Here is a 13,003-nt window from a genome sequence, read left to right as displayed (position 1 = left end):
GTTCCATCAGCATTTTAGACTCCCAGGTAGCAAGTACAGCTTGTCTGGCATATCTGAGAGAATGTCTGTGACAACCTCAGGAGGTGATTATCCCTCTGTATAAGGCAATGGTCAGGCCACGCCTTGAGTACTGCGTACAGGTCTGGAGGCCTCATTTTAGGAAGGATGTAGATTTACTTGAGCGTGTACAGAGAAGGGCAACAAGATTGGTGAGGGGAATGAAGGGGTTCTCTTACCAAGAGAGGCTTAAGTTCTGCAAATTGCAGTGGCTAGAGACTAGGCACCTGCACGTTGATCTGATTGATTATATAAGGCCTTGAATGGGTTGAGCACGCTGAATTCTGATGGGATCCTTTCACTTGTTCAGATTACGAACCTAAGGGGGCATAAATTCAAATTAAGAAAAGACAGATGTAGAATAGATGTGCGGAAATTTGCCTTTAGCCAGCGGGTGGTTAATTGTTGGAGCAAACTTCCATCTGTCGTTGTGGAAGTTGATAGGTTGAATAAATTTAAGGAGAAACTGGACAGGCATTTGGAGGGAATGGTGTGATGTTTTTTTTTTTTTTTTTTGGCTGATGCTGCATAAGCTCATACACTTGCTTTCTTGCATCACATGCCACTGCTAGTGCTACTACTACCTGCTGGAATGGTGTAGAGAAGGGCAATGAAATTTTTGAGGGGAAACAAAACAAAAATTCACATGCTTCGTATTCTTACCAAGAAAGGCTTCAGTTCTTCAAATTGTAGCATCTGAAGACTAGACCTGTGTGGTGATCTGATTGAGGTTTTTAGAGCTTTGAATGGAATGAGCAAGCTCAATGCTGATGTCATTCTTCCTCTTGCTCTGATTACACACATGAGGGGAACAAATTCACATTGAGGAAGGATAGTTGAAGGATAAGTGTGGAATTTTGCCTTCAGTCAGTAAGTGATGGGTAGTTTCAATAAATTCAAGGAAGAACTAGACAAACTATTGGAGGGGAATGAAATGTGATGTGCTAGATTTTTTTTTTTTTTTTGCTTACACTTTATAAGCTTGTTTTCTTGCTTCATTTGCCACTATTAACACTTACTCTGTGTGATTCACAGTGTCCTAATTTTCACACACTCAACAACCATATTGCACAATGTTATATATACAGATTTAATTAGTGCTATGTAAACTTTACAATAAAAGACAAAGGATGATAACCCTTTACTCTCACAGACCTGGAATATCTGGATGAAGTTAAATGAGAACAGACAAGTCCTCTTGTTGAATCATTTAGTTACACCAGTCTCAGATTACAAGTTCATTATAAAGGGCACCTCTGTAGCCAAGTGGGAAGGAGCAGCAGTGCATAGCACACGCTTCTTGATTAGACCGGGGTTCAAGCCCGTCACCACCAAAAATGGAGGATGCGGAAAGGTCAGGGAATAACCACCGCATATCCTGGAGCAATATGGCCTTAGTTGCTAATGCTCCTAAAAACCAAACAAAACAAACAATCATGATAAAGAAGTGGTGTTGAACAATGGCAATGCATATGACAGAACCAAGTCATCAACAAGCTACTCTATATAAAGAAAGATCTCAAACCTTTGATATCCAGTATCTGCAAAAATAGACACAACAAAGTTGACTATGGATAGGCTATCCATTTAACTTCTGCATCTGCTTATAGCCACTAATCCACTGAAGTACCCAGCTACAACATAAACTTATTGATTGTCCTACATACAGTAGAGACTGTTAAACTATTTTTCCTTCATTTTCTAAGGTGAACATAATTTTCAGTATAATGTTCAATAAATTGTTCACTACATAGCTAATACATCAGATGTGTCTAATGGTTTTTTTTTTTTTTTTTGGTAGTTGTTGGCGCTTCGGCTTCTGTGGCCATAATGCACCTCCCAAGGTTTTTACAGTACTTTGATCCAAGCCCGAGGTGTGAATCGAACCCACGACCTTTGGGTTACCAGGCAGGCACTTTACCCACCCGGCTAGCCCGGTCGGCTGTCTAATGTTAAAATTCAATTTAAACACAGCTGCAGTTCATACACTCAACAAGCTTCAACTCTTTAATGTAAAACTCTTTAACATTTCCTTTTGGCCCTCATAAAGCCTAAACAACAAACCTTTGTTGTGTCAACCAGTTACAAGAATTAATAATCTGAATAGTTCTTAGTTAGTCATGCTATTAAAAGTAATTGTTACAATATTGATATTGATTTCTGGAACAAGGTTGCTTGTTATAGAAAGAAAATTGTGGTTAAAGTTGAAGAAAGCTGTAATGGACATTAACCTTTTCGCAAATGATTTTCCTAAATGTGTATGGGCTCCCTATATAGTCAGTTTTCCTGATGGGGGAGTATACACTATGGAGTGTGTTTCTTTGAAGTTTAAGTTTTGTTAAAATGAAACCTTGATACATAAATGCTTTTTAAATAATGTGAAGAGTTATTCTCAAGGGCTTCTAGCATGCCAGTCTCAGACTATGCCCTTAATTTCTAATAATTAAATGTAATATTAGTTTATGTCTGTAGATATTAACTTCTTATAATTTTAGTACGATTTACCAACCCTTCAGTAAATCAGAATTAACAAAAAAAATTATTATTATTATTTTTTTTGTTTAAAAAAATTTTGTCAAGCAGAATGAGACAACAGTGGTTGATAGGTGTAATGTTCTTCATCCAATTTTCAAAACTAATTTTATATTGCCACATATTAAAACTGTCTATGTAAACATAGATAAGAAATAGGCATGTACTGGACTATATTTTTTAAAAAGTTAAGAAAAAAGCACATTCAATATTTGAAACGTACTTTGAAGTGGCCATGTAAAAACATAGATCTGCATACGTACTCATGGTAAGATCAATTACTTGAGATGGCATGAAATCATTTAGAGCTTGTAATGGAATATGCCGTAGTACAGTATTTTATTGTGTGTGTGTGTGTGTGTGTGTCATCTGCAAATGCTAAATCTAGTCTAGTGTAGATTCTGCTGAAATCTGACTTAGAAAAGTAGCCCATAGAAAATGGATTAGTAAAGCTATATTTTATTACAGAATGTGGTCTTGCTTTGTATATATACCAAAGCATGTTTAATGTGTGACCTGGCATTTGTACTTAAACTGCAATTGCTAAACTTGTAAAGGTATTTGAAGAAATGTGTGTGGGTTGGGGGAGGGAAATAGGCTAAGCATTGTTCATCACTATGTCTTATTACTATTGTCCATGTTGAGTGGAGGGGACAATATATTCTGATTTTGGGGGACAATGCACTAGCAGTTACCAGAAACGCCTGGAATTTATTAGACTTATCTGCAGAAAATCTGATGCCTATGTGGAAATCTCTATTCATTTCACGAAAATGTGTGGTGTGGATTTACCACCTTGTTTACATTTTTTGAAGAAATACAGTAGACTGTCGATTTACCAGGATCAGATTAACTGGGACACCTCAAGACTCCAAAGTAAAAAAAAAAAAAAAAATGTGTATATCCACTGGAAATCATAAAATTTAAGTAATAAATAGAATAGTTATAAACAGATGTTTTGGAAGTCATAAATAAGTGACAAGAAGCATCGTTATAAGTCGTGAATGGGAGATGAATATACCTATTATCCCGCAACTTCACACAGCTGTCATCACATCTGCCTCTCAAAAAAAAAAAAACGGTAGAAAGAGAACAGTGTTTAGTTTGTTTTACTACGTGGAGTGGATTGTTGTCTTCAGTTTACCGCAGAAAGACAAATTTTGTTTCATTAATTATGTCAGGAGTTTCAAATTTTTTTATAGTAAATATTTTTTTTATTTGGAAATCGCAAAAATGATAGGTAAATGCAAAGGAGTTATGCTTTCAATTGAACAAAAACTTTAAATTATTCAAAAGTTTGAAAATGGCGTGGTAAGATTTTTTCGTTTTTTATCTATCGGCATATTTTTTAAAGTACATTGCTGAACATTTTTTGATATTTTTGGATTAACTGGGACATCGATTATCCAGGATTTTTTATTTACCATTTCGTTATTAAAAAAACCAGATTTCTTTGTATGTTTTTAAGGTTAGTTTTGCTACCCCAACCTTAAAGGTTGGGTTAGGAAAAAAGGAAAAGGTTGGCTAGTGAAAAAAGTTTAAGTTAGTTTGCGCCACTAATTTGGGATGGATTCAAGCAATTAATGATGTTCATAATCGATAAAACTTTAGAACAGGGCAAAAGAAGTATGAGTTTTTTAATAGACTTTCATTTTTGACTAGTGAAAAAAGGTTAGGTTAGTTTACGCCACTAATTAGGGACGGATTCAAGCAGGCTAGTGAAAAAAGCTTAGGTTATGTTACAGTGGAGTGCACACCCTGTTTTGAGTTTTACCGATTCCTTACCTAACTTTAAAGTTATGTTTGGAAATAATAGGAAAAGAAAGAAAGATTTATATATATGCATATCATAGAGTCAGTCAATCATTTAATGCTATGATGTTATCATCTGTTGTGTTCACGCATCAATCAGTACATCGTCTGTTATGCCTACGTGCCAATCAGTATATCATTCTTGACTTCTGCAACCTATAACATGCACCGTCTGTTTACCGAGAATGTGGGGAGAAGCTGTGGTAGTGGCAGACAAACCAGTTTGTCCAGTAAGTTTCCCGTTGCTTGCCGTGGTTCTCACGTTGGCTTTCTTTACCTTCGCTATTGGCTCCTTCAAAGTGGTTTCCTCTCCTTGAAGCTGTATACAGCAATTCCAGTGCTTCTGGAAGTATTCCCGAAAGACTTCTTTTGGAATTGCTAATAGTTACTGTGTCAGGAAATTACTTTGAATAATAATCAGTCATTGCAAATCTGTGACCCTTCCAGTGGGGGGGGGGGCTTTGAGATTGGGAGGAATTGAAACAAAGCTAAACCCAGTAAGTATGGTCAATGGGAGACCAAAGTGATGAAGTGCTTTGCAAGAAATTCTTGAATATAAAGCACAGATTGTACAGGACGTTGTCATGATGTAAATGAATTCCCTGAAGCCCCACTTTTCCAGCTGTTTTCTCCAGACGACTGCTGCAATCACTGTAGAACTGTTTTGTAATATTCTTGGCTCACTGTTTGACCATGCATGACAAATTCATAATGAACAATGCCTTGTGAGTCAAAAAATATGATAAGTGCAATCTCCATTGTCTTGCTTTTTTTTTTTTTTTTTTTGAACTTTCAAGAAGATAAACTGTCTTCCACTAGGGGACTGGGTTTTTGTTTCTGGGTCATAGCCATACATTCACTATTAATTCCCAGTAATGATAGGAGAAACAAAGCGTGGGTTAGCAGTGGCACATTAATGATCTTGTCATGTCATGCTGGGACTTGTTGCTCTCTTGATTATAGAGGACACGTTACATTCCTTAATCTTGTATTAAAATTAAGATATTGGCTTCACAGATAGTTTTAATGTTGATCACATCATGAACATGAGTTATTGTTTGATTGGTTTGAAATGGTTTGAAACTGACGGACAACCAGAGAGAGAGAGAGAATCATCTTCGACGGACACGTAGCCTTCTTTAAATTTGTGAATCACTGAAAAGTCTTCAAAAATACATATGATCTTTTCTGAAAACTGTTTTTAACATTTTATGGGTTTCTATTGCACTTCACCTAATTTGAAACAAAATTCAGCAAAAATTTTCTGGTGTTATTAATAAATATTTTCAGCACATTTTAATTGCAAAATCTCCAATTTTTGTGGAAATTTAAACTTTGTTTTTTGCAGGGGTGGGTGGGTTATTTGATGCATAAATAGACTCATGAGCAATTCTGGATTTTCTGCATTGTGTTTTTAATTATGATTTTTTTTTTAAGCTGTTCCAGACTGCTTAATCTCACTATGTTATATTTGTCAAACCTTTTATCATTACATAAAAGTTTTTTTTTTTTTTAAGCTACAAAAGCTTGTTTAAATCACCGAATTCTGTCCATTTCAGAATAATCTCAGAAATGGTATATATCCTGGCTCATTATTCAGTCTTTTCATCATCATATCTATAATTACTACTCTACAGTGTGCAGGGATTGATGTTTCCTTTGGAGGGATTCAACATTTAGATAGATGGATACCAGGGTAAGTATCATGCCGATTTTGGTTACCTGTTGTTGAAAGAATTTCCTTTGGAAAATATCATAGTAGCCATACTAATATATTCAGCTTGTTTCAAATAGAATTTTTAACTTTTTATTATTCATATGGGATGTTGGTAGTCATGCTCAGGATTTTAACATGTATCAGGAGATGTCTGAGGATTACTTAGATAATGAAAATATCACTTATGTAAAACATCATTTAAACAGGAAATGACAAAAGTTTCTGGCATGTCACCAGGATTCCAGTGCTACCACTTGTATTTTTTGGAAGGGAAAAAAAATTTTCCCATTGGCCTTGAAAATTGTTTACCATTGTTTTTGAAGTTATATCATATAAGAAATTAACATATATTTACTACTTTTATTTTAGTTCTAGGATGAAAGTGTTTTACTTTCCTGATGAGTCTTAAGCTATGTAATGTAATAATTCACTTAATATACAAAAGGAGGAAGGATACTCTTAGCTGATTTTGGTTATCTGTTGCTGCAAGAACTTCCTACAGACATCAAGTCTGTAGAAAAGAGTGTCCATATTAGAAACCCCTCAAGAAATATTTCTAATTGTAGTGTTTTAGTTATTTGGATGTGGAATGTGCAAATTTAGCTGTGTGGCAACACCTCTGTTCTTCCGCAGTATGACATAAGCACCACCCAAAGCAATCATCACCATCTTCATCAAGTTCAGATTATTTTGAGTGTAGGAATTTTTAATAAAAAAAATCAAGTGTGTACCCTGTACGCATGAAAGATGTTTTATGTATAAGCATCTTTGACGACACCTACTAAATTTTGAACAGATAGAACCGAAATCATGAATGATGTAATTTATGCTCACGCCGCTACTTACTCTACCAAATCAACATTTGGAAGAGGTTAGGCCAGTAGACTAATTACCCATTTGATTGTAGCCATTTGTTGAACAGTATGATTGTAATAATACAAGTATTTGTATTGTTACAATCATACTATCATGTTACTCTGTCATGCTTTGTCATAAATTATACCTATAGGACTTACAAAAGTGGGGTCTTGAAGTGCAAGAAAGGCAATTTGAGGCCTTATGCTTTCTGAAGACCTTGTGCTTTATAAAAATGTAAATAATACAAAAGTTAAGCAACTGATTTTATGTTAATGTAGTCACATTTTCTAAAAGACTGTACATAGTGTTGGTATATATATATTAGGGCTTGCATAAAACCGAGTTTAACCGAAGTTTACTCTTAAAACCGGTTTTAAAACCGATTTTCTCAGACTTAGGGAAAATAATTAAAAGCTTATAACACAGGTATTTATTTTATCTTGGGTAGATTGTAAAAATCGTAATCAAATATTTTAAACAAAATCTATCACCTCTTATAGTAAAAAAAAAATTAAAATGTTTCAAAAAAAGTAACCAGCTTGAGATTATACAAAATTACAAATTGTATTCAAATCCTTTGAATACAATATGTAATTTATGCTGTAATGTCCTTTGAATAAAAACTATCTTCTTGTATAGTAAACAAAAAAATAATAATCTCTATAATAATAATAAGAAGAAATAAAAATAATGTGAAAAAAAACAGCTTGGGGAAATTACTTGACTATTTATTGCTCAGCTTTTTTCTGAAAATGATCTTTTAAAAAACACAGTATATTAAGCATTTTTCCTGATAGATTTGACCTTATTTTTGTGTTAAAGAGACCAGTGATCGAAAACACTCTCTCAGATTGGACACTTGTTGGTTTAATGGTCAGCGGTGCTCTATAAATTTTCTCCAGCTTTTCACTTCTACTGCTAGTTGCCTCCAAAATTTTAAATCCTTTGCTGATTTCCAATTCACTCGGATATTTTGAAGGCTCTTCAGTTAATCTCTTTATTACACTATCATACTCTCACATGAGTGTATCTCCAACATCGGAACTAGACGAGTCTTTGTTTTCTTCTAAAAGAACAGTTCCTTTATTTTCAGTTTCTTCATTCAATGCTAAGACTCCTTCGGAATGTTTTGCAAATAATCTCTGATAAATCTCTTCAGCACGCTTTTTCAAAACTTGCTTACTTGGAAAATCAAAAGTTCTTGAACCTGAATCTTCTTTCCTAAACTTTTTGGTGTTGTGTAGATAGCTCAGCAAAGCCACAGTTTGCAATTTCGTCTTGCATTGTAACGCTGCAAAAGGCTTTGGTGAAACTTTAAAGTAAATGGGTTTTATGCTGTATCAAGCTTAGCAAGCAGAAATTCTATTGAAGATTCTGCTTTAAGTAAGTCTGTATCTTCTGAGGTTATAGCCTTCAGAACCATTTCAACTGGTCGCAAAGTTTCACGTAGCAATTCAAGTGTTTTCCAGTCATCGTCAGACACAGCTTCGGTTGACAGTACTGCACATAGAGCATTTGGAATGCAATTTTTCAATTTCAAAAATCTTTCAATCATATAGAATGTGCTATCCCATCCAGTCTTGCAATCTAATATAAGTTTATATTCTTTCCTATTAAATTTTGCTTTAACAAAATTTTGTAATATGTCATTTTTGGTAGGCGATTTTCGAAAAAGCTTGCAAATTTTTCTGACTTTGTTAATAGTGTGTGCAATATTGGCCATCGGATTGAAGAAATAAATGAGCTCATCGGTAAAGTCGGTTTGATAAAGCATGCCTTGCTGTCTTTCTTCAACTTCTTCATGATCACTACTTCCTTCATTATTTTCATTTTTTTTCTTCATTGTCTTTGGGAGACTCAGAGACTGTGGCCATAATTGATTGCTTTTTCATAAAGTACATCTATAACTGACAGGTGTATACAATGGGCTATACATTGTTGATGATTAGGCGTAATTTGCTTGCCAAACTTAATCATCATTGCTACTCCATCGGTGGTGCAGGCAACAATATCCTCATCCAAGTTCAAACCAAATTCCTTCAAGTGTCCATCCACAATTTGCTCAGTTCTTCTGCTATCAAGTGAACCATTAATCTCAATAAGACCTAACGACCAATTATTGTCTTTTGAATGCACATTTATATTCATATACCTTTTATTTTGTATAGACATATATTCGTCTAGAGTCAATGAATACCGTTACCTTAAAATAAAATAAAATAAAAAACATAAAGCAGTTGAACGATCCAGACAAACGAACAAACAAAAGAAAATGTGCGTAACAAAAAACTATATTCAAGGGCTAACTAAAAAAATATTTGAATCCGGTTTTAGAAGCTCGGTTTCGGTTTTAACAACTCAATATGAAAACCGGATTTAACCGATTTATAAAACCGGTTTGCAAGCCCTAATATATATATATATATATATATATATATATATAAACAATATTAAATTTAAAATCAAAACTAAAGCAAGTATTATATATATAAAAACAAGATTTTTCTGCTTAATTGGTTCAAAATCCAAAAGTTCTGCAGTGTTTGGGATTGGGGGGGGGGTCCTTGTAAAGTTGACTGTCTTCCATTACAAACACTGTGATTTATAACAATCAGATATGGCACTTGTTTTTACCAGTGGGTTGCATATTTTGTAGCATCATGCTGATACCACTAAATGTGCAATTCTCAAAATATGCCATTCTCTGATTAGTAGTGAACTCACCTCTCCACCTTTTATTAACTTATCGTAATGTATATCTATATTATTGCATTGTATTTTGTTCTCTCTAAGAGTTAAAAGTGGGGGTCCCACTGCTGTTTCAGAGAATAAAAAAAAAACTCAGACATCTTAAGGAGAAACAAATTAGAATAAACAACAAAGGTTTTGTTTCTTTTATATTTATAATAGTACTGTTTTTTGAAAACATCTTTTTCTTTGTTTCAAAAGAAATGACTTATTTTAAAAATTAAAGAAAAGAATTTCTGTGCATCAAGCTTATCTAATTAAAATGCTTTTTTTGTTATATTGTCATTTATAAAATGCGTCTAGAGTTCCCCTAAATAATATCTAGCAGTAATCACCCAGCATATTAGGAAGTGTAAAATACAGGGTTGTTAAAATTAAAGTATCCCTATGTAGAGAGCTCTGGAGCGAGTTCTAAGGCTCGTACTGAAGAGAAATTTGGGCAACAGGTACAATAGAGAATGTGCTCGCCATTTATTGAAAAAAAAAAAAAAAAAAATTAGTTACAAAATTTGTCACTGTGTGGTAACTATCTTAACTGTCTTAGTTACGATTATGCAAATAACATAAGTTATTGCCACAGCGCCACTACTCACTCTATTGTACTGTATAAAAGCAAAACAGTCTCTTCAAAACCATACAGTAGATGTTTGCCTGCACTACAGCAGCAATGCCAACAATGTTGCAAGAAAAGGCACTATTAGTGAAGCTGTATCAGAACAGCAACAATGCATCTGCTGCTATCAGAGAATTCTGGCATCAGAAGCGCATAAGGCGTGGTGGACCTATGACTGTTTGTGCTGTCCGCAAAATGATTGCGAAATTTGAAGCGACAGGACATCTTGGTGTTCAACCAAGTAGAGGTCGAAAACGAGTGGGCTCTTCTCGTGTTGAAGATGTGGCTATGGCTGTCGTGGATTTATCAAGTCAGTCTCCATATGGAAGCACAAGTGTGCCAGCTTTTTCTCGTGAAGTGGACATGCCGTATTCCACTGTAAGGCTAGTAATGCGTCAGGTGTTGCGGTACTATCCTTACAAGATGCACATGCTACAGCAGCTTAAGCATGGTGATGCAGATATTCATTTCACATTATCACTTCAGTTTCTGGCACGAATGACAGTGGATATCACTTGGCCATGGGATATCCTTTGGAGTGATGAAGCCCACTTCTGCTTGAATGGACAAGTGAATACGCACACCTGTCGCATTTGGGCAACAGAAAACCCTCGAGTTATCTAAGAGGTCCCGTTGCATTCTCCAAAAGTGACAGTGTGGTGTGGATTTGCGGCCACATTCATGATTGGGTCATATTTTTTTGAACAGGGAACACCGACTGGGCCCTTCACCTGTTCCGTCACTGGACAGCGATATTATGAAATGTTGACAAAATTCGCAATACCAGAGCTGCAACAGCGTAGGTGCCTTCAGGATACCATATTCATGCAAGATGGTGCGCCACCCCACATCCACCGTTGTGTCCAAAGATTGCTAAGGCAACACTTTACAGACGAACAGGTCATCAGCCGTTGTTTCCAGACATCTTGGCCACCCCGATCGCCGGACCTCACCCCATGCGACTTCTGGTTGTGGGGTTTTTTGAAGAACCAGGTGTATTGGGAAGGATGTCAAACTCTGGCAGATCTGAAGGACAACATTAGATGTCATGTGCTGGCTATTCCAGTTGACACGTTACATTCTGCTGTAGAAAATGTTCTTTGAATGGAAACTGTTGTTGACCAAAATGGAGGACACATTGAACAATTGTAGTGCTGTTGAAGTGATTTGTATTGCCACAACGCCATATAGTGACAAATTTTGTAACTAATTTTTTTTTTTTTTTTTTTTTTTCAAATAAATTGCGAACCCATTCTTTATTGTACCTGTTGTCCAAATTTCTCTTCAGTATGAGCCTCAGAACTCGCTCCAGAGCTCTCTACATAGGGATACTTTAATTTTAACATCTTAAGGATCTTTACATATTGCAACATAATATTTTATATACTTCAAGACATTTGAATTTATATTATGCAACAAAGAGCTTTAAAGCATCCTAAGCTTGTTTTTCATTCTGGTTCAATTTGTTGTGAAAGTGCCCTCTTTAATTTTAAAACTGCTAGTTCCTGGAAATTTTTCTTTCACATGAAATTGTTTTCTTTGTTTATGACCTCAACATAATCCTTCATTAAACTTAATTTAATATACAATGTTGTCAACTAAATATACAATGTTGTCAACTAAATTTAATATACAATGTTGTCAAAAGAAAAGTGTTACACAATGTGTAACACTTTTCTTTTGGTGGCAAAAATTGTTGAGCTGGCCACTCTGTAACTACAGTGTGTGTGTGTTTTCAGTGCTCTTCCATTCAAATATAAAAGAACAGTATTTCACGTATCCACTGTGCACACCAAAAAATAGCCAAATTATTTTAAAATCTCTGCATATGTAACAGATATATTTTGCGTAATTCATTTTGTATGACTCCTTCATATCTATATGCATGATTGGAATAGGTGAATATTTGGTATCCGAAAAGCAGATCCACTTTCAAACAATATTGGCGAATCAATGAATAGTCTCCATCATTCTTGTGAGGTTATTGGTTATGGTCTGGTGCTATCATCATTATTATTGTAAAACACGCAATTTCCCCCCCCCCCATAGAAAAGAAACAATAAAAAGTTTTTATCTTTGGTGTCATTTTATTGTTTATCTTTATTTTTTTTTGCAAGTAAATTCTATCCTTGAAATCTGCTATATCCTAGCAGTTCATCTTGAATTTTAAACTGGTTTAAATTGCTAGTAAGTAAATTAGTAAGTATTAATATTAGTAAGGCCAAATGAGGCAAGAAGGAACTTTTTCTGTATCAGCCAAAAAATAACAATATAAAATCAGAATATTCATTCTATTCCCATGTATCATGTTGGGAGGCACCTTATTCCAGTGTTCAACAACAACCTGCTGTCCATAGATGAATTTAATGAGATACAGTCTTCTGTTATTTCCTAATATTTTATATTTGTGTCCCCCAGATCTTGTCTCACCTGTGAAGGAGAACAGATGTCCCTCATTCATATTATTCAACCTCTTCAGTGCTTTTATACCTCAATTAAATCTCCCAGAGATGTCTAGTTGCTAGACTTTGCAGTCCACACCTTCTAGGCCATTCTTTATACATGCATCATTTTGTACTCATTGCTAATATGGCCACCCTTTGGACTGTCTCTTTCTGGAGAAGGCTCTACATCCTTTTTTAGGTGCAGTTCTGTAGACTCAAATA

The 13,003-nt window shown here is 35.0% G+C and overlaps 1 protein-coding gene across 1 annotated transcript in view; it reads left to right on the top strand.

The window, feature by feature from the left end:
* The window catches only part of LOC150076325 (carnitine O-palmitoyltransferase 1, muscle isoform-like), a 429,351-nt gene that overhangs the window by 163,458 nt on the left and 252,890 nt on the right, over positions 1-13,003 (top strand). The window contains exon 3 of the mRNA XM_090387587.1: positions 5,961-6,097. Coding sequence (XP_090243713.1) covers positions 5,961-6,097 — 137 coding nt within the window. The remainder of the gene's footprint in view (positions 1-5,960; positions 6,098-13,003) is intronic.

The sequence above is a fragment of the Mastigoproctus giganteus genome, chromosome 13 (assembly GCF_048544385.1).
Source record: "Mastigoproctus giganteus isolate SK-2022 chromosome 13, ASM4854438v1, whole genome shotgun sequence".
NCBI lineage: Eukaryota > Metazoa > Arthropoda > Arachnida > Uropygi > Thelyphonidae > Mastigoproctus > Mastigoproctus giganteus.
This window is presented reverse-complemented; position numbering and strand designations above follow the sequence as displayed.